Source organism: Glycine soja, chromosome 17, assembly GCF_004193775.1.
Source record: "Glycine soja cultivar W05 chromosome 17, ASM419377v2, whole genome shotgun sequence".
Classification (NCBI taxonomy): Eukaryota; Viridiplantae; Streptophyta; class Magnoliopsida; order Fabales; family Fabaceae; genus Glycine; species Glycine soja.
The window spans coordinates 24281683-24302916 of NC_041018.1; the positions used below are offsets into that span (position 1 = coordinate 24281683).

Sequence of the window (21234 nt, forward strand, 5' to 3'; positions counted from 1 at the left end):
CCTTCTCCTCAAACTTCCTAAACTCATGTCCTTGATTCTGGTTCTGACATTCAGTCAGTTCCCACTTCTCCTATTCCTCAAAATTCCCACACTCCTGTTCTTGACTCTGGTTCTGACACTCAGTCAGTTCCCACTTCCTCTTCTCCTCTTGATCCCTCTTCCACTTCCACTGTGTCTAGTCCAACTTCCTCTGAGTCTACCTGAGTCAGCCTCCCAATATCCCATTCCTCAGAATTCTCACCCCATGCAAACAAGAGCTAAGTCTGGAATTGTGCAAATTCGTCTACATCCATCTTTATTTCTCACACACACTGAGCCCAAGTCTGTCAAACAGGCCCTTCAGGATCCAAACTGGTACAGTGCTATGCAAGCTGAGTTTGATGCTTTAATTAGTAACAAGACATGGACCCTGGTTCCTCTTCCTCCTGGCCGCCAAGCCATAGGCTGTAAATGGATATTTCGGATCAAGGAGAATCCTGATGGCTCCATTAACAGGTACAAAGCAGGTTGGTGGCTAAAGGCTTTCATCAAGTATAGGGGTATGACTTCAATGAATCCTTTTCTCCAGTGGTCAAACCTTCTACCATGATTCACACCTTGGCACTTAGTCATCACTGGAAACTACATCAGCTGGATGTTAACAATGCCTTCCTCAATGGGCTCCATCAGGAAACCATCTACATGCAACAGCCTCCTGACTTTTCCTCCCAAGATAAATCTCTTGTTTGCAAACCGGACAAGGCACTCTATGGGCTCAAACAGGCCCCCGGGCAATGGTTTGGGAGGCTTCAAAGCACCTTACTGCAATATGGTTTTCACACCAGTAAATGAGACCCCTCTCTCTTTATCTACAAAAAGGACAGAAATGTGGTGTATCTTTTGGTGTATGTTGATGATATCATCATCACTGGCAGCTCCAATTATCTCATCCAGTCTCTGGTTCGTCACCTGAATTCCAATTTTGCTCTAAAGCAACTTGGTCAACTAGATTACTTTCTTGGCATTGAAGTTCATCATACACCTACTTGTTCTGTGTTATTCACTCAAAGCAAATACATTAGTGATCTACTATACAAAACTGACATGGCTGAGGCAAAATCCATTTCTTCTCCTATGGTGACTAACTTGAAGCTCTCTAAAAATGGTAATGATCTTCTCTCAGATCCCACTATGTACAGGTCACTGGTGGGGGCCCTTCCATATGCCACTATCACCAGACCTGAAATTAGCTTTGCTGTAAACAAAGTCTGTCAGTTCATGTCCAAACCCTTGGAATCCCATTGGACTGCTAAAGCAAATCCTCAGATATCTAAAAGGTATTCCGCACTTTGGACTCAGATTTGTACCAGCCTCTCTTCATCAGCCTCTCAGTCTGCATGCTTACTGTGATGCTGATTGGGAAGTTGACCCTGATGATCGGAGATCCACCTCAGGTGCAGCCATCTTCTTAGGTCCAAATCTGATCTCCTGGTAGTCATGGAAACAACAAGTGGTAGTTCGCTCTAGCACTGAGGCAGAGTACAGAAGTTTAGCTCAGACTTTGGCTGATATTCTGTGGCTTCAAACCTAACTTCAAGAACTTGGCGTGCCCTCTTCCAAACCTCTCATTCTCTGTGACAATAAAAGTCAAAGTGCTGTTGCACTAGCACATAATCCTATTCTTCATGCCTGGACCAAACATATGGAGATTGATCTCTTTTTTTGTCAGAGAAAAGGTTCTCAGCAACAAGCTTTCTAATTCACATACCAGCTCAGGATCAGTGGGTGGATCTTCTCACAAAGCCCCTCTCATCCACAAGATTTCAGTTCATTAGGGACAAACTGAAGGTGTTCAAGCTCACCCATCTTAAGTTTGTGTGTGTGTGTGGGGGGGAGGGGGGTGGTATTTGAGTATTGTACTCAGTTCAGAATCAGCTGGCACCTAACTCTAGAAGCTTGTTGTGCAAGTCTCACAGCTCTATATAAACTACAGTGTAACTAAAAACAGTTGGGAATAAGATGATCACAAACTAAGAAGTTGGATAAAAAGATGAGAGAGCGATAGAGAGAGAGAGAGGGAGAGTGAGTGGACCACCGTGATCAGAGGGAGAGGCAAACAGAGAGAGGGGGAGAGAACGAGAGAGGACCCCAAAACGAATTACATCGACACTAGGCTTGGACAAACTCAAAGGTATCACCATGAAAATTGGAGGGAGAAAGATGATATCACAACGTTCTACTTCACGAGGTTCCCTGAACACATAACAGAAAAGGATCTCTAGGCCCAGTTCAAGAAATGGGGGGACATAAGGGAAATCTTCATCCCCAACCATAGGAACAAAGGGGGCAGAAGATACGGCTTTGTAAGGTTCAAAGGGGTTTCCGATGAACACAAATTAGAAACACAACTTGATAATATTATAGTAGGGGGACTCAAGATGTATGTCAATGTCCCAAAGTATGGGAGGGGAAAGGTGAGGTTCGTGGAGCATACCGCCAAACATAACACCCAATCGGAAGGACACAGCAATGAAGTGGCAGATGGCGACACATGGGAATACGCCACAGGACCCTTTTCATGTCTTACGCAAAGGTGGTGTCTACTACCAAAACAGACGTCGGGCAGAGGAGGCACCTCCACACCCCAGATTCGTCGAGTCCCATTTGTCGGTTCACCTCAAAGTTGCAGAGGGGGAAAGGAAATGGTACACAAACACATGGGTGGGCCGGCTAAAGAATCTAGGGGCTTTCGAAAGAGTTGAGGAAGACATACCCTGGGAGCTAGGAGTATATGTCGTGCCGAAATACATCGGTGATGACATGATACTCCTCCTCGGGCTATCGGTCTCCAAAGCAGAGGAGATTATCTTGGAAGAATCCCAACACGGCACATCTCCGTTCCAATCGCTAGAAAAGTGGAATCCGACGATGAGGCCGGGTCATCGACTGGTATGGGTCCAATGCTGGGGAGTCCCCCTAGAAGTATGGGACATAAGGAACTTTCGAAAAATCATGGTTGCAGTTGGAGACCTTATCGAGGTTGACAATGATGTTGAAGAGTTGAGAAGGTTAGATAGGGCCAGAATCCTTATCAGAACTCCATGGAGACCACTATTCCACCACACAGTTGCAGTTCATATCAGCGGGGAGGTCCACACGGTGCATATAGTCGAAGAAGGGTGGAGCGACGCCGGAACGCGCATCCCCCTTCGTCGAGGCGTGACGGACTCATCGGAGGAGCTTGACTTCGACGACAACAACAGCGGAATACTGTGCGCAGCGATGGCGACAATCTCCGATATCCGGCACCGGCCAAACAGCCTCAACGGCGACTGGATTGTTGTTGCCGACAACCAACAGCTCTCGCCTTTACCCGATGGTCCTCGTGTCATGGAGAATCCAGTGGGTAATGCACAAGACAGCTGGGCACATCTCCCCAATATCGACATTTGTGCGCGGTCAGAAACGGAGAAGGAAAAGAAGTAGAACCCTGTGACGCGTTCTGAGGTAGAATCAGTGGCTCATATCGGGAAAGATAGTACACGAAAGTCACCAAAGAAGAAAGGAAAAGGGAGCAAAGCCACGTCGTCAGCAGCTAAGGGGGGCCCAGGATACGTGGAAAAGGAAAGAGCTGCTGCACAAAGGGGAGATGATCACGAAACTCCCAACGGGTCACTTATGACCTCAACAGTGCCACATAACACCAAAGTTTTTGAATCTGGGCCAATTACTGAGGTGGGCCTTACTAACCACACCACATTCATAACATCACAACCTTTTAATGCCAGCCCACCACACCATGAAACCCCCAACGTGCCTCTAATGTCTTCCAAAGTGGCACATGATACTCAAGTTACTGAGGCTGGGCCAACTATTGAGGTGGGCCTTACTAATCACACCGTAGCCACCAACTCACTACCCCAATGCCAGCCCATCCCATCAAACAACCGAGAAAGGAAGGGAGTGGAAAGTGTATGTTAAGACCAGGGGGTGCAAACAGAAGGAGGCCCAACAAAGTGAGAAGCACCACATATTGGGAGTTGTTAACCCACTTCCTCACTAGGACCCCATATCGGGCATGGTCACAGCATCAGCAGCTACGGGCTACTCATCCATGGACAGAGGCACATCACAACAAGGCATGCAAAATAATCCAATGTTGTCTTTAGAAACTGAGGGATCCAATGTAGGCCAGATTAAAGAGGCATCATCCCAATGGGAGCTTGCAAAAATCATGGGGGTATCTTGCGATTCAGACCAGGCCACAATCATCAACAAAATTAAAGCTATGAAGGCCAAAGACAGGTAGGAGGCCGAGGAATTGGGAGACAGAAACACCCTATCATGAATATTGTATCCTACAATGTTAGAGGGCTTGGGAGAGGGGTCAAATGGGCTGCAACCAGGAGGTTGGTCAAGAAACATCAAGTAGACATGTTATGAATTTAAGAAACCAAGAAGGAACAAAATGATAAGTCTACGTGCCAGGCTTTGTGGGGAGATTTGGTTGTCGGATGGGAATTTCAACCAGCAATAAATACAACTGGAGGACTATTATGTATTTGGAATGAACAAGTTTTCCAAGTGGAACGTAGGGTAAGTGGAAGAGAGAGAGAGAGCGAGAGAGAGCAAGAGAGAGAGAGAGAGCGAGCGAGCGAGAGAGAGAGAAATACTGGGTGGGAGAGGGTTAGGATTAGAGGCCAACTAGTAGAGAGAGACAGAGTAAGTTCTAAGGGGATCTCACGATGGGAAGACCCAGGAAACAGAGGAAGAAACCGGCAAACCAACATTTCAAATTGGAGGGGATAAAAAGGATATATCATCCTTTTACTTCACTTGATTTTCCGATGACACCACCGAGAAGGAGCTCTGGCATCACTTCAGAAAGTGGGGCGACATGCGGTAAATCTTTATACCCAACAAAAGGAATAATAATGGAAGACGGTATGGATTTGTCAGATTCAAAGGGGTTAAAGACACTCACCACCTGGCAAAACAGCTTGATGGTATCATCATTGGGGGGTTGAAGATGTATGTGAACATCTCTAGGTACAATAGGGAGGGGCCAAGGCAGAGGGATCCAGGAAACAAGCCACGTGATCGAGAAGACAGTAACCAAGTTGTAGTTGACCGTATTCATAAATAATATCACACAAACCAGGGATCATATGGTGAGGCACTGAGAATAAATATTGGCCCTAAGGGGCCACGGACGCCTTACAACAGCCACTCCCAAGGACATCAAAGTTCCATGTCCTCAATTCACCTAAACATAGACCCCAACGACACCAACTGGCTGAAGGATGTGTGGATAGGGCGGCTAACAAATCCTGCCATGTTCGATAGAGTTGAGGACAAGCTGTTATGGGAAACTGGATTGGATATATCACCTAAGTATATAGGCGACGAGCTAATCCTGTTACTTTGACTTACTGACAGGGAGCTAAACAACTCACGAATGGCGGACAACATGGAGGGGCATCACTATTCTATACAATGGAGAAATGGAGCCCAACCTTACGCACAGGTTTCAAGTTGACATGGGTCCAAGTTTGGGGCATACCACTTCAGGCTAGGGACCTGAAGTACATTAGGCGCATACTGGTAACAATGGGGGACATGGTGGATGTGGATGATGACACAGAGGCGAAACGGAGGCTTGGCAGGGCTAGGGTGCTCATAAAGACACCATGGAGACCGATAATCAACCACACAGTTGATGTTCACATAAGCGGCGAAAGCTTTAAGGTGTTTGTTGTCGAGGAAAGTGGAGGAGGCAGCCACGATTGTCGACGAAGACGCTGTAGCCTGAGTGGGTCGTCGGAAGAGATTGTTTCCAACGATAGCTCTCTCGGGCATCTTACTCGGAGATCAAGCAACTCCCGGAACCACAGAGATGATAGGTGGACCATTCCGACGAAGTTAGGTGGCACCAACGACCAGGATAGGGGTGGAACATCGGTGCCTGACTCGAGGAATGACGATGTCGACGATGTCCATCAAACAATCCTATTACCCAGCAGTTCCCGTGTTTGCAGTTACCCACTGGGAAATGGTGTTAGCCAACATTCAACAACCAGCACTCGTCAGATCATACCAGAAATTGCAGGGCAGACTCAACGGCTACATACCCCGCTAACATGCGAACCGCACAGGGAATGGTGAAGTGTGTCGGGGACATAAACACTGCAGGAGGGGGATATATGTTTCACGTTAAAGGAAAGAAAGGTAAGGGAGAAACAAGAGGGGAAGCAGACGTATTGACGGTATTTGATAAAGCAGATGGTGACGTGGCATCTACAAGCAACGTGGCAGAAGCTAATGAATCTGGGGCAGGCAATTTCAAAATTAAAGAGGCCCAGGTGGAAGTGTGTGAAAAAACATTGCATGTGGAGTGGGAGGTCACTAACGGGCAGGAAGGAGGCCCAAATAATAATAAGGGATTTTGTATCTGCACCCCCCACAGTACAAACACCCTTTGGGCCCAACATTGCAAAATAATATCGGAGGATATGGAAGCAACTGCATGGTGTATGCAAGAAAAAGATGGTCCCAAAAGAAAGCTGTTGTGGGTCAGCCTTCATCCACTAAGGCGACACTCATGAGGTTCGATAAATCCCAAACCCAGCATCTCCAAAGAATGGCACAAGGGGGGACTGCTGCCATGAGCCATAATTACTCCACAACACAGGAAGCAAATTATTCCACAACACAGGAAGCAGCTCTCAACGAAGACATACAGGAAACTGATGAATTACTGCACTTTCAAGAGGCTTCCGACATCTAGAATCAGGCCAAAAAACTAGGGGTTATAGAAGGTGATCATCTGCATCCAGTTATTGACAGATTAAAGGAAATGGAGGATAGAGATAAGAAGGAAGCAGAAAGGTTGGGAAATAGCAATGGTTATCCATGAATATAATATCCTACAATGTCAGGGAATTAGGGAGGGATGTAAAATCGGCAGCTATTCGTAGACTGATCAAGAAGGAGAATGTGGATATGATTTGTATACAGGAGACAAAGAGAGAGTCAATTGATAAAACAATGTGGCAGTCATTGTGGGGAGATGCTGAAGTCAACTGGGAGATGCAGACCGCTATTACTACAACAGGTGGTATTTTATGCTTGTGGAGTGAACAAACATTTAAACTACAAATGAAAGTTGTTGGCAGTGGCTTTATTTTCTTGAGAGGAGAGTGGGTGAGGGAAGCTCAACAAATTAGTATACTTACAATTTACTTCCCTTGTGAAATACAAAATAAGAGGATACTGTGGGACCAGGTCAAACAGCTGAAACAGTCTTTATCAGGGGACCTTTGGTGCATCTTGGGTGATTTTAATAGCATCAGGGATCTTGCTGAGAGATTTGCGAATGTCAGGAAATTAGGGAGGGATGTAAAATCGGCAGCTATTCATAGACTGATCAAGAAGGAGAATGTGGATATGATTTGTATACAGGAGACAAAGAGAGAGTCAATTGATAAAACAATGTGGCAGTCATTGTGGGGAGATGCTGAAGTCAACTGGGAGATGCAGACCGCTATTACTACAGCAGGTGGTATTTTATGCTTGTGGAGTGAACAAACATTTAAACTACAAATGAAAGTTGTTGGCAGTGGCTTTATTTTCTTGAGAGGAGAGTGGGTGAGGGAAGCTCAACAAATTAGTATACTTACAATTTACTTCCCTTGTGAAATACAAAATAAGAGGATACTGTGGGACCAGGTCAAACAGCTGAAACAGTCTTTATCAGGGGACCTTTGGTGCATCTTGGGTGATTTTAATAGCATCAGGGATCTTGCTGAGAGATTTGCGATCTGCCAAAAGGGTTCAGGGACTAATGACATCAAGGAGTTCAATGATTAGATAGATGACCCGGAGTTGGTAGAGCCGCCATGGTTGGAGAGAAAATTCACCTGGTTTAGACCAAACGGGACATCCAGGAGTAAGCTTGACAGATTTTTGCTTTCTCCCGAGTGGCTAGAGAGATGGCCTGCAAGCATTCAATCCACTCTACCTAGGAATTTCTCAGACCACTGCCCAATTTTGCTCAGGTCTACATCAGTAGACTGGGGTCCTAAACTTTTTAGGATCCTAGATTGCTGATTGTTAGACAAATCTTTTAAGGAAACAATTATCAACTGCTGGACCTCCAATCAGCAACCAGGATGGGGTGGATATGTCCTCAAAGAAAAAATAAAGACTTTGAAGCGAAGACTGAAAATGTGGAATAGGGAGCATTTTGGTGATACTCTCAAGAGGATCAAGATGATTGAAGAGGAGCTAAACAAACTAGAAGAGGATACAAGCCAAAGACAGCTATCTACTCAAGAAGAGTTGAAATTGAGACAACTGCAGGAAGCTCTGTGGACAACTGCCCAAGCTCATGAATCATTGTTGAGGCAAAAGGCGAGAGTTAGATGGATCAAGCAAGGAGATTGCAATTCTCGATATTTTCACTTGATGATGAATGCAAATCGTAGGAATAATTATCTGAAGGGTGTCATGGTTAGTGGAACTTGGGTTCATGATCTAAGGTAAAGGAGGAAGTTAGAGCATTTTTCTCAAAAGATTTCTAAAATCTGATTACCACAGACCTAGATTGGATGACATCTATTTTCAGAAAATAAGTCAGCACCAGAATGATAGGATGATTGCCTGCTTCCAAGAGGAGGAAGTTAAACAGGCCATATGGGATTGTGGGAGTGACAAAAGCCTGGGACCCGATGGTTTGAATTTCAAATTTATCAAGCAATTTTGGCAGCTTCTTAAACCTGACATCCTTCGCTTCTTAGATGAATTTTTTGTCCATGGTGTTTTCCCAAGGGGCTGTAACGCATCCTTCATAGCCTTGATACCTAAGGTGGCTGACCCCCAATTTTTGAATGATTATCGACCTATCTCCCTAATTGGATGCATGTATAAGATTGTTGCTAAGGTGTTGGCCAATAGAATGAAGAAGGTGATGGCTTTTATTGTCGATGAGACCCAATCTACATTTATCGAAGGAAGACACTTACTTCACAGTGTCCTCATTGCAAATGAGGTGATTGACGAGGCCAAAAGGAGCAACAAATCATGTCCCATATTCAAAGTCGACTACGAGAAGGCATATGATTCGGTCTCCTAGGAATTTCTGTTGTACATGCTGGAAAGAATAGGCTTTAGCTCCAAATGGATCAAATGGATTGGGGGGTGCTTAAAATCTGCATCCATTTTTGTTTTGGTCAATGGTAGTCCTACGGTGGAGTTTTTTTCCCAAAAGGGGATTAAGGCAGGGAGATCCGCTAGCACTGTTCTTGTTTAATGTGGTAGCTGAAGGGTTGAATGGTTTGATGAGGAAAGCTAAGGATGAAAATATGTACAAGGCCTATCAAGTAGGCTCCAATAAAGTGGAGATTAGCATTTTACAGTTCGCAGATGACACAATCTTCTTTGGGAAGGCGAATATGGAGAATGTCAAAACAATCAAGGCTATTCTAAGGTCATTTGAACTTGTCTCAGGCCTTAAAATCAATTTTGCCAAGAGTTCTTTTGGAGCTTTTGGTGAATCTGATCTTTGGAAGCAGCAGGCAGCCAACTATTTGAATTGTCATTTGCTGGTTCTTCCTTTCACTTACCTGGGAATACCCATAGAAGCAAACCCAAGGAGATGTAACATGTAGGATCCTATCATCCACAAATGCGAGAGAAAGTTAGCAAAGTGGAAACAGAGACACATATCCTTCGGGGGGAGAGTGACACTCCTACAATCAATCCTAACTTCGATTCCTATTTTTTATTTTTTTATTTTTTCAGGGTGCCTAAATCAGTGGAGGATAAGTTGGTGAGATTACAATGTAGATTCCTATGAGAAAAAGGACCCGACCAACACAAAATCGCATGGGTCAGCTGGGAGTCAGTGTGTCTGCCAAAAGAGAAGGGAGGTTTGGGTATAAAGGACATCAACAGCTTCAATATGGCATTACTTGGAAAATGGGAGTGGAATCTTATGCAACACAAAGGGGAGCTATGGGCTAAGGTGTTGGAATCAAAATACAAAGGTTGGTGAGGTTTGGCTGAAGTGGATAGGGTGGACCACAAATCCATTTGGTGGAGAGACTTACAAAAGGCTCTTTTCAGCTCACATAAAGGACAGTTTATTCAAAAGGGATTGAAGTGGAAGGTGGGAAGCGGAGATCAAATCAAATTCTGGGAGGATAAGTGGACCGGGGAGGAGGAATCTTTGGCTGAGAAATACCCTAGACTCTATTTAATATCACTACAACAGCATCAACTCATAAGATCGATGGGAATGCATAAAGACATAGGGTGGGAGTGGAATCTTACTTGGAGAAGGGCATTGTTTGACAATGAAGTTACTTCAGCGGTTAATTTTCTTAGATATATTGCAGATAAGACAATACAGCAACAGGGTTCAGATGCTTAGGAGTGGTCTGGAGATCCAGCAGGCCAATACTCAACACGCAACGCATACAATATGATAGGAGAAGAAGCAGCAGCTGGCAGTCAGGAGGAGTGTTTTGAGAAATTATGGAGAATAAGGATTCCAGCTAGGATCGCGGTGTTTGCGTGGAGGTTAATAAGAGACAGACTGTTGACAAGACAAAACTTGCGGAGGAGACAAGTACAGCTCACGGATACACTATGTCCTCTCTACAGAATTCAAGAGGAGGGTGCATCCCATTTATTCTTCCACTGCAATAAAGTACAACCCATTTGGTGGAAAACTATGTCATGGCTGCACATTAAAGGTGCTTTCCCATTAAGCCCAAAGCAACATTTCCTTCAACATTTGGGTGTTCAAGCTACTGGAGTAAGGATTAATAGATGGTAATGCTGGTGGTTAGCCTTAACATGGTCCATTTGGAAGCTTAGAAACAGTATAGTGTTCTCTAATGCAACTTTCGATGCTAATAAACTGTTTGAAGAAGCAATATTCCTACTATGGTCTTGGCTTAGGAGTTTTGAGAAAGATTTCACAGTGCATTTTAATCAATGGTCAAGTAATTTTCCACAAAGTTTTATGTATCAGCAAGGGATGCATAGTTATGAGCTTTATACATGTAAATTCATATGCAAATTGCATCCATAGATTGGTTCCCTCTCAGAATATGAATGTCTGACTATGGAACCATTTGTATGGTCTCTTTTTGTATTATCAGTACCTCTGGTACTTCATTCTATATATATAATATTATCTTTATTGATAAAAAAAAAAAGTGGAAAAGGCTTTATCCTACTGGAAGGAGTTTGGACCCTGGAAAATCAAAAAAGCAACTATAGTAAACATATATTCCCCATGTGATAATCTGAATAAGAGGGAATTATGGGAATCAATCAAGCAACTAAGACATCATGGTCTTGATGGATTGTGGTGCTTCCTGGGAGATTTTAACAGCATCAGACATCAATCTGAAAGAGAGGGTGTGTCTCATAGGGGAATGGAAGCCAACAATATCATTGATTTCAATGAATGGATAGCTGACCTAGAGATTGAAGAAATACTTAGTGTGGGGAGAAAATTCACATGGTTCAAACCAAATGGGGCTGCTACGAGCAAATTAGACAGATTTTTTGTCTCCCATGAATGGATCAACAAATGGCCAGGCTGCACCCAATTCATCTTGGAAAGGAATTTTTCAGACCATTGCCCCATCCTGCTTAGGGCTAAAAACATTGATTGGGGCCCAAAACCATTTAGAGTGTTTAACTGTTGGCCAAAAGACAAATCTTTTGACTGGACAGTCAGGGAGTGTTGGACAAACACACAACCAAGGGGCTGGGGGGGTTATGCACTCAAGGTAAAAATTAAAAAACTAAAGGAGGCACTGAAGGTGTGGAATAGGGAGCAATATGGAGATACACTCAAGAAGGTACAAAGAATAGAGGCAGATCTAAACAGTCTGGAAGATGTAAGCACTAATAGACAGCTGACCTCTCATGAACTGATGACCCAGAAAAAACTACAAGAGGAATTATGGTCAGCAGCACAATCACATGAGTCTTTGAAGAGACAAAAGGTGAGAGTAAAATGGATTAAAGAAGGGGACTGCAACTCACGCTATTTCCATCTGTTGATGAACTCTAAACGCACAAATAATGCAGTCAAAGGGGTACACATTGATGGCACATAGGTAGAAGATCCCATAAGAGTGAAAGAGGAGGTCCGCAGCTTCTTCAATGACAGATTTAGTGAACCTGAGCAGTGCAGACCAGTTCTTAATGGCACCAGATTCAGTGGTATCGGACAGCAGCAAAATGACATGTTGGTGGGAAGTTTCCTTGAGGAAGAACTAAGGGCGGCGGTATGGGAATGTGGCAGCGAAAAAAGCTCAAAGGGAAGATAACTGGATTTAGAAACCTGAACCAGGCGGATACTATTCAACGAAAAGCAGATATGACCTGTTATGGGGAGAATTAATGGGGGAAATTCAGGATTCTAAGTTTGTGGAGTTATGGAAACTCAAAATCTCAGCCAAGTCAGTAGTGTTTGCATGGAGACTAATCAGAGACAGACTTTCAACAAAGACAAACCTTAGAAGGAGACAGGTATTGGTAAATGATATGTTGTGTCCATTCTGTAGAAATAAAGAGGAGGAGGTTGTTCACTTATCCTTCAATTGTAGCAAAATCCTCCCTTTATGGTGGGAGTCACTGTCATGGTTTAACCTTGTGACAGCATTGCCACAAAACCCTAAGGATCACTTCATGCAGCATGGAACTGGGTTTGCTGATGGAATGAAATCCAAAAGATGGAAATGCTGGTGGGTTGCTCTAACATGGACAATTTGGCAGCATAGAAATCAAGTGGTCTTCCAAAATGCAACTTTTAATGGAAGCAAAGTGATGGACGATGCAGTACTCCTAATCTGGACTTGGATCAAAGCCATGGAGAAGGATTTTGTACTACATTTTAACCAATGGTCCTCTAATCTAAAGGCTGGTTTTTGTAACTAGGTGGGGATAGGTGATGCTGGCTTTCTGTAACATCTTAGATATATATATATATATATATATATATATAATCCTGCCTAGGATAGCTTTGTTATTCTTAGCCGGTCCCAAGCCCGGATAAAAGGAGAGGGTTGTGTTAGGCTTTCGACAGCCAACGTAAAACTTTGTCGAATCTCTACGACATGGATCAATTACGTAATAATGTGAATGCTAGGTCGTTGCCCGGAAGCAACGCGCTGTATGGCTCGAGTACAGTGTCAAAAGAGCAAGGGCGGCTGCATCGCCGCCCGGATGTAGTGAAAAGTAAGCAAGGGTTCCCACATTTTCGTGAAAGGGTGTGGGTAAAGAAGCTAGTTCATGACAGAAGGATTCGCTTTGGTACATGGAATATAGGCACACTTACTGGAAAATCTATGGAAATAGTGGATGTTATGGTGAGGAGGAAGATCAATTTTATGTGCCTACAAGAAACTAAGTGGACAGGTGAAAAAGCGAAAGAATTAGACAACTCGGGATTTAAGCTGTGGTATACGGGAAAAATCAGATCAAGAAATGGGGTAGGGATTATTGTGGACAAGGAGTGGAAGAAGGATGTCGTGGATGTAAGAAGAGTAGGAGATCGTATCATAGCCTTAAAATTGGTAGTGGGACAGGACACCTTTAATGTTATTAGTGGGTACGCACCTCAGGTTGGGTTAGCAGAACACTTTAAGGTAAAATTTTGGGAGGATCTAGAAGGGGTACTTTAAGATATACCCCAAGGAGAGAAAGTTTTCCTAGGAGGGGATCTCAATGGACATGTAGGTAGCGTGGCTAGAGGTTTTGAGGGGGTGCATGGGGGTTTTGGCCTAGGGGAGATGAATGGGAGGGTAAATCCATCTTGGAGTTTTCGGAGGCTTTGGATCTTTCTATAGCCAATACATGGTTTAAGAAAAGAGAGGAACATCTTATCACTTACAAAAGTGGAGGGACATGTTCTCAGATAGATTTCTTCCTTATCAGGAAGTCTGATAGGAAGTATTGCTTGAACTGTAAAGTTATCCCGGGAGAGACCTTGACTACCCAACATAGAGTTTTGGTTATGGATGTAAGAATTAGAGATAGGACAAAGAGAAGAAGTCCTATGGTAGCACCAAGGATCAAATGGTGGCACTTGAAGGGTGAGAAACAAGGAATCTTCCAACAAAAGATATGGGAGGGATGGTGTGGACAATCACAAGGAAGTGCAAATGATATGTGGAACAAGATGTCTCAAGAGATTATTAAAGTGGCTAAAGAGACGTTGGGTGAATCTAGAGGTTTTGGACCTAGGGGTAAAGAATCGTGGTGGTGGAATGAAAGTGTTCAGAGCAAAGTTAGAGTAAAAAAGGAGTGTTTCAAGGAGTGGTCTAGGTGTGAAAATTCTGAAACTTGGGATAAGTATAAGATAGCTAGAAATGAAACCAAAAAGGCGGTGAGTGAGGTAAGAGCCCAAGCTTTTGACGGACTATACCAAGCTCTAGGCACCAGGGACGGAGAAAGATCTATATATAGGCTTGCTAAGGGTAGAGAGAGGAAGACTAGAGATTTGGATCAAGTAAAGTGTGTTAAGGATGAAGAAGGCAAAGTCTTAGTGCATGAAAAAGATATCAAGGAAAGGTGGAAGGCGTATTTCCACAACTTATTTAATGATGGATATGGATATGACTCTAGCAGTCTAGACACAAGAGAAGAGGACCGGAACTATAAGTACTATCGTCGGATTCAGAAACAGGAAGTAAAGGAAGCGTTGAAAAGAATGAGTAACGGTAAGGCGGTGGGGCCAGACAACATACCTATTGAAGTGTGGAAAACTCTTGGAGATAGAGGTCTTGAGTGGCTCACCAAACTCTTTAATGAAATTATGAGGTCAAAACGCATGCCGGAGGAATGGAGGAGAAGCACGTTAGTGCCAATCTATAAGAACAAGGGGGATATACAAAATTGTGCAAATTATAGGGGAATCAAGCTCATGATACCATGAAATTATGGGAAAGAGTGATCGAACAGAGATTAAGAAAGGAGACTCAAGTTACTGAGAATCAATTTGGTTTCATGCCGGGAAGGTCGACCATGGAAGCGATTTATTTATTACGGTGGGTGATGGAGCAATATCGCATGGACCAACAAGACTTGCACTTGATTTTTATTGACTTGGAGAAAGCGTATGATAGAGTGCCTAGAGAGATTTTGTGGAAAGCTCTAGAGAAGAAAGGGGTTAGGGTTGTATATATTCGAGCTATCCAAGATATGTATGATAGGGTATCGACTAGTGTTAGGACACAGGGTGGAGAGTCAGACGATTTTCCCATCACAATTGATTTGAATCAAGGGTCAACCCTTAGCCCCTACCTTTTTACCTTAATTATGGATGTCCTCACGGAACAAATCCAAGAGATAGCGCCGAGATGCATGCTTTTTGCAGATGACATAGTCCTCCTTGGAGAGTCGAGGGAGGAGTTGAATGAGAGGTTGGAAACTTGGAGACGAGCTCTAGAAACACATGGCTTTCGCCTAAGCAGAAGCAAATCGGAGTATATGGAATGTAAGTTCAACAAAAGAAGGAGGGTTTCTAACTCAGAGGTGAAAATAGGAGACCATATTATCCCTCAAGTCACACGGTTTAAATATCTTGGGTCTGTAATACAGGATGATGGGGAAATTGAAGGGGATGTGAATCATCGCATTCAAGCAGGATGGATGAAATGGAGAAAAGCATCGGGGGTGTTATGTGATGCAAAGGTACCGATCAAGCTAAAGGGAAAGTTTTATCGGACTGCGGTAAGACCGGCGATTTTGTACGGAACAGAATGTTGGGCGGTCAAGAGCCAACATGAGAATAAAGTAGGTGTAGCGGAGATGAGGATGTTGCGGTGGATGTGTGGTAAGACTCGACAGGATAAAATTAGAAACGAAGCTATTAGAGAGAGGGTTGGAGTAGCGCCTATTGTAGAGAAGATGGTGGAAAATAGACTTAGGTGGTTTGGGCATGTAGAGAGAAGACCGGTAGACTCTGTAGTGAGGAGAGTAGACCAGATGGAGAGAAGACAAACAATTCGAGGCAGAGGAAGACCCAAAAAGACTATAAGAGAGGTTATCAAAAAGGATCTCGAACTTAATGATTTGGATAGAAGTATGGTACTTGATAGAACATTATGACGGAAGTTGATCCATGTAGCCGACCCCACCTAGTGGGATAAGGCATTGTTGTTGTTTGTTTGTTTGTTTATATATATATATATATATATATATATATATATATATATATATCTACTTTTGCTGAGCAAAATAAAAAACAGTTGGGAATAATATTAGAATTCATAAATCTCACAAATTCTCTCACTTTCTTTTCAATTATCCTTTTCTAATTTCACCAGAGTTTATCTTATTTCAAATATCAACAGGCTAAAAGCAATACGCAAAAGCTTCACTGTCATGAAGGATCAGAAGCACATACCCAGTTTCAAGCATTGTAGTAGGATAGAATCGCTTAAAATCTTCTGCACATAAATCTGGCCATCCAAGGGTACTAAAAGGCCACAGCGCACTGATAAAATATGAATCTATAGTTAGTCCATACGATTGACGCACTGATAAAATATGAATCTATAGTTAGTCCATACGATTGACGGAAAATAATTACAAGAAATCTAACATGTCATGTAGAGCAGGTTTCAGAACTGAAAATGACCACATCAGGTTTAAGATTTGCCCAAAAATTAGTTAAAATATTTTCAGCAAATGATTTGAGCTATGGCAAGCAACACAATTAACATAAACATGATGGCTTAGAAAATAGAAACTCCTAAGGGAAAGCAAAGCATGCTTCCATAGAACACCAACAATTGTCACAATGAAAATCTCAAAGAACACCAAGATATTCATGAGCAAAAATAATGTCAAACTTCAAACTTCTAAACAGATCATGTGGATACATAATGCTAGCACAGCTTTACCCCAAAAGGCAAAATAATATAGACATATATGGAGGAATTTGTAAAAATGTACAAAGATGAAAACAAAAATTTACAAAGAGATGGGTGAATAAGGAATCCTCCATTGATATAAGAACAAAATGAAAAACAACAAAGATAAAAGAGGAAATTAAAGGAGCAAAGATGCCTAATCCCTCAACATGTATATTTGGAAACACCACTAAAAACATTACTGAAATAATCTTAGCACAGAGATCAAGAACAAAGACGTAAAGAGACAGTATAGGTGAAATTGTCATTCAGAACATAAAGATAGATGAAAGCTTCAAAGAGATGAATCCAATTATCAGTCATTAGCTGGGCAATGGCATACAATTCAATGCATTGGGTGGGATAAAAAGCACAAATATACGCAAAAAGAATTAAGAGAAAGATAAAAACAAAAATTTGTCCAATCTATCTATAAAGTACGAAAGGACACAGCAGGTCCAGTAGCATAAATCCAATATGTTACGGCATACTACTTAATGGATGTCTAAATACATTTACAAACACTAGTTAGCAACATGACAGCATTCTATGTACAAAAAGAAAGTCATGTAGATGCATCTCAAATTGAAAGAGATATCTAAAATAAACTACCTAGAAAACCAAGTGTCCAGAACATCAGGATCTTGATATATTTCTACATCCTTCCCATATTTCTTGTGAGCTTTCTCAAGTGCTTCCTTAGCATTCCTAGCAACTATATAGTCCTCTTCATTCTCTTTTCCAGCAATGTACCATACAGGTATCCTGTGTCCCCACCATAGTTGTCTGCTTATACACCAATCCTTAATGTTGGAAAGCCAATGGTTGTAAATCTGCCATCAACATAAATTACATTGTATTATTTTTTTTGTTTTACAAAATTTTTATCAGAAACAACAGAAAGCACACAAGAATGAGGGTGAGGTATTGTCTAAAACACAATACCAAAAAGAAAAAGAGGTACACGAGTGGATGAGACTGCACATTGGATCTGTTTGTGATTGAGCATGGAAGAAAACCTCTACTGTCATGCTAGGTCTTAGTGTAGATATAAGGGTCAAGAAAAAATCAAAATCCTTAGTTAAGCCTTCCAAAATCGAATTCATGTGCTCACGACGTGAAGCAAGATATCCGACAGACGAAAGCGCATCAATGAGAGCTTTGATGCGTAGAAGATATTCATTAACTGGACGATTATCAAGAGAAGATTTTCAAAGCTCAGACCTGAGTTGTTCAGCTTTGGTCTGCGCCTAATGATGAAAATAGGCATGAATTTTAGCCCAAACCTCATAGGAATGAATCAATCCAAGAACGCGAGATAGCATTCAACACGATAACATAGATTGCATCCATGCAAGAAGGAACTGATCATGTTTTTCCCAAGCCTTATACTCTGGATTAACTGGATCAAGATTGCAATCCTCATCAGTTAGAAATCATGGTGGAATTTGAGGAGAAACTAAGAATCGATGAAGGTTGTGATCTTTGATAACAACTTGCTCGATTTGTTCACGCCATAACAAAAAAATTTGATCAGTGAGTTTTTCTGTAATTTGATGAGCAAATGTAGCTGAAGCAGAATTTGAAAACGAAGATGAAGCATCATCTCCATGTGGAGGATGTGTATGGAACAGAGTTGCACAAACTGGAACTTCGGTATTGTTGGCGGCAGCCATGAAAAAGGATCAACGTGCTCTGAATACCATGTAGAGAGAAACAAAACTTGTATATTATGAATGGGAGATTACAAGAAGCCACTGAGTCTCTGTTTACAGAAAGTATTTACACTACAGAGACTCAGTTAGAAGTTAGTTACAACTGTTAAGACAGTTTATATCTAACTAAGGTAGACTAACTATAGTTAATACTAAATAAAGGAGTTATACACTCACAAAGAGAATGACCTGTACACATGCTGAGTATTGGAGGGTGGATATGCCTCATGATGGCCAAAAAAGCATTGGGTTTTGAGCAATCTGATCAGCCTATTGATTCCACCAGAACTGCTGGATTGGGATCTTTATGTGACAGTCAATGGAACAAACCACATCTTGCATGCTGCAATAGTTATTCTGATAAAAAATAGGGCATGGACTACCAAGCCCATGTGATAGGATGACCTAGTGTACAATACTGCCACCTGGTGAGTTTCAGGGAGGGTGGAGATGTACATGGCCTTACCACACAATGACTATTTCTAATACTTGAACCAGCAGCCTCCAAGTCAAAATGCAACCATTTAATGGCCTTGTTGTCGTTTAATACATGTGAGTTCAGCTGTTTGGTGTGACGATAAGGTTGTGTTTTCACTTGGAAATGGTAGGCTAATTTCCTTATCACTCAAATCTCTACTAAAGAGTAAGTGACAGTTTAAGTGAGGGCCCCAAATGTAATAGAATATAAGTTCTTTATGGGGGTGTTGAGACTAGGTAGATTGATTAGAGACATGGGAAAGCCCCTATGAAAAAAACATTTTCAACACAAGCAAAATCATTGTTTATTATTTTTAAGCAATAAAACAGCCCTTGACTATATGCATCTAAGATTGGATGTGTATGTCTAAAAATTTATATGCAAACCTTTTGAAATCTTTCCGGAATTATGGTCAGTTCTCCTTTTTCAACTGCTTGAAGAGCTTTCTCAGCAAGAGGCTCCATAGTCACAAACCACTGCTTACTAACAAGTGGTTCTATCACCTGATTAAAAAATATGAAGAAAAGTTCCAAGTGAGAAACAAATCAGCAAAAAAATAATGCAAGTTATCAACTAAGAAAATCTTACTTCTCCACCACGCTGAGATCTGGGAACTCGTAAAGTGTGTGGTTCTTTTTTCACAGCTAATCTTGTCTCCTCAAGCTCTGCCCATAGTTTTTTTCGAGCCTCAAAACGATCAAGACCACTATGACAGATGTGGCTCGCATATATTAGTCACAACAACATATGGTAAACAACAGCTTAATAAGATAGTTCTACAAATACCTGTACAACCCAGCAACATCATTTAGTGTTCCATCCTTATTCATCACATTAAGTATCGGAAGACCAAGCTTTCGAGCAAGTAGATAGTCATTATGATCATGTCCTGGACTAATTTTCAATACTCCTGTTCCAAATTCTCTATCCACATGCTGTGACACATAACATAAATCAATATAGACGAATAATGACAAAAATTTCACTTTAGAATTGTCCATGAAACAGTGGTTGCAAAATCATTAGTGGCAAAAGTAGCAACATTTAAAAAATGTATTATAAATTGTAACAAGGAAATTTTATTGCCACAAGCAGAAAAGTTAGATTTAGAAAGTAGCTGCTGAAAATCATATTCAAATATTCTGTATTTACTGCATAGATGATTTATAGGCAAGTCCTAACTGATTTAGAGGAACAAAATCTCCTCTAATTATGTGTATTATTATAATAAGCCAATATAATTCAAAATCCATGGTGTCATTCGAGCACACGGATTCAGCAGCTCTATGTCTCTCATTTCCCTCTTTCAACAGTAGCTATTAGAACATACAGGGTGTTATCAGGTTGGGATTGTACTAGTTGTATTGTATTACACATCAACTTGACTTAGTTCATTAATTTAGATATGCCAAAGCAAAAAGTGTGTTTTTCTAAAGTATTTTACATAGTATTTACAATAGAGAGAAGAAATAACTGCAGGACTAATTACATCCTAATAATCAGCTGATCGGAAACAAATATAGTTGTTGATTGTAATTCGATATTTAGTTTCCTTATATTAGCCTTTGATAAGATAATTGATTTGATCGAAAATTGCATGATCTTGATAAGATTAGATATGGGTACAAATGCTGTAAATCATTCACTGAAAATATAGATTCAACTATAGTTAGTGTAAAAAACATATTTTAGAAATGCCTAAATCTAACTACTATTACGGGAAAACATACTTTCCTCCTTTCCTTTCTTCTCTCTTAGTATTCTTTTACAAGAAGGAAAACTGATGTATGATAAGGATATATGAAATTCAAACAGCTAATTACAAAAGAGATCCAGATTGGGAAAAAGCAAGAGAAAAGGCCCTCACCAATTGTAATCAGCAATCATACCACAAAGAAACAAAACCTTTGCATGGAAGATAAGAAAATCAGAAGAAACCATATGCATTGGAAACGTACTAGATGATAGCTTACTTGTCAATCAACTTTAAGTCTATTAAGAGACCTACTATGCATCCATCGATGAGCAACTCACATTTTAATTTCCTAATTAGTAGATTGTACTAAAAGGATACCTAGAGTTGAGTTTTCACTTTTCTGCCTCTATCCTGATTCACAAA

General features: G+C 41.6%; 1 protein-coding gene across 3 annotated transcripts in view; it reads right to left on the minus strand.

Annotated features, from left to right (window-relative positions):
* The window catches only part of LOC114393018 (valine--tRNA ligase, chloroplastic/mitochondrial 2), a 78997-nt gene that overhangs the window by 12181 nt on the left and 45582 nt on the right, over nucleotides 1–21234 (minus strand). For all 3 annotated transcript variants that reach the window (XM_028354278.1, XM_028354276.1, XM_028354277.1), the window contains exons 12-16: nucleotides 19902–20050; nucleotides 19704–19821; nucleotides 19502–19618; nucleotides 17535–17755; nucleotides 16415–16504 (exon numbers count right to left, since the gene is read on the minus strand). In XM_028354278.1, the coding sequence (XP_028210079.1) occupies nucleotides 16415–16504; nucleotides 17535–17755; nucleotides 19502–19618; nucleotides 19704–19821; nucleotides 19902–20050 (695 nt within the window). The remainder of the gene's footprint in view (nucleotides 1–16414; nucleotides 16505–17534; nucleotides 17756–19501; nucleotides 19619–19703; nucleotides 19822–19901; nucleotides 20051–21234) is intronic.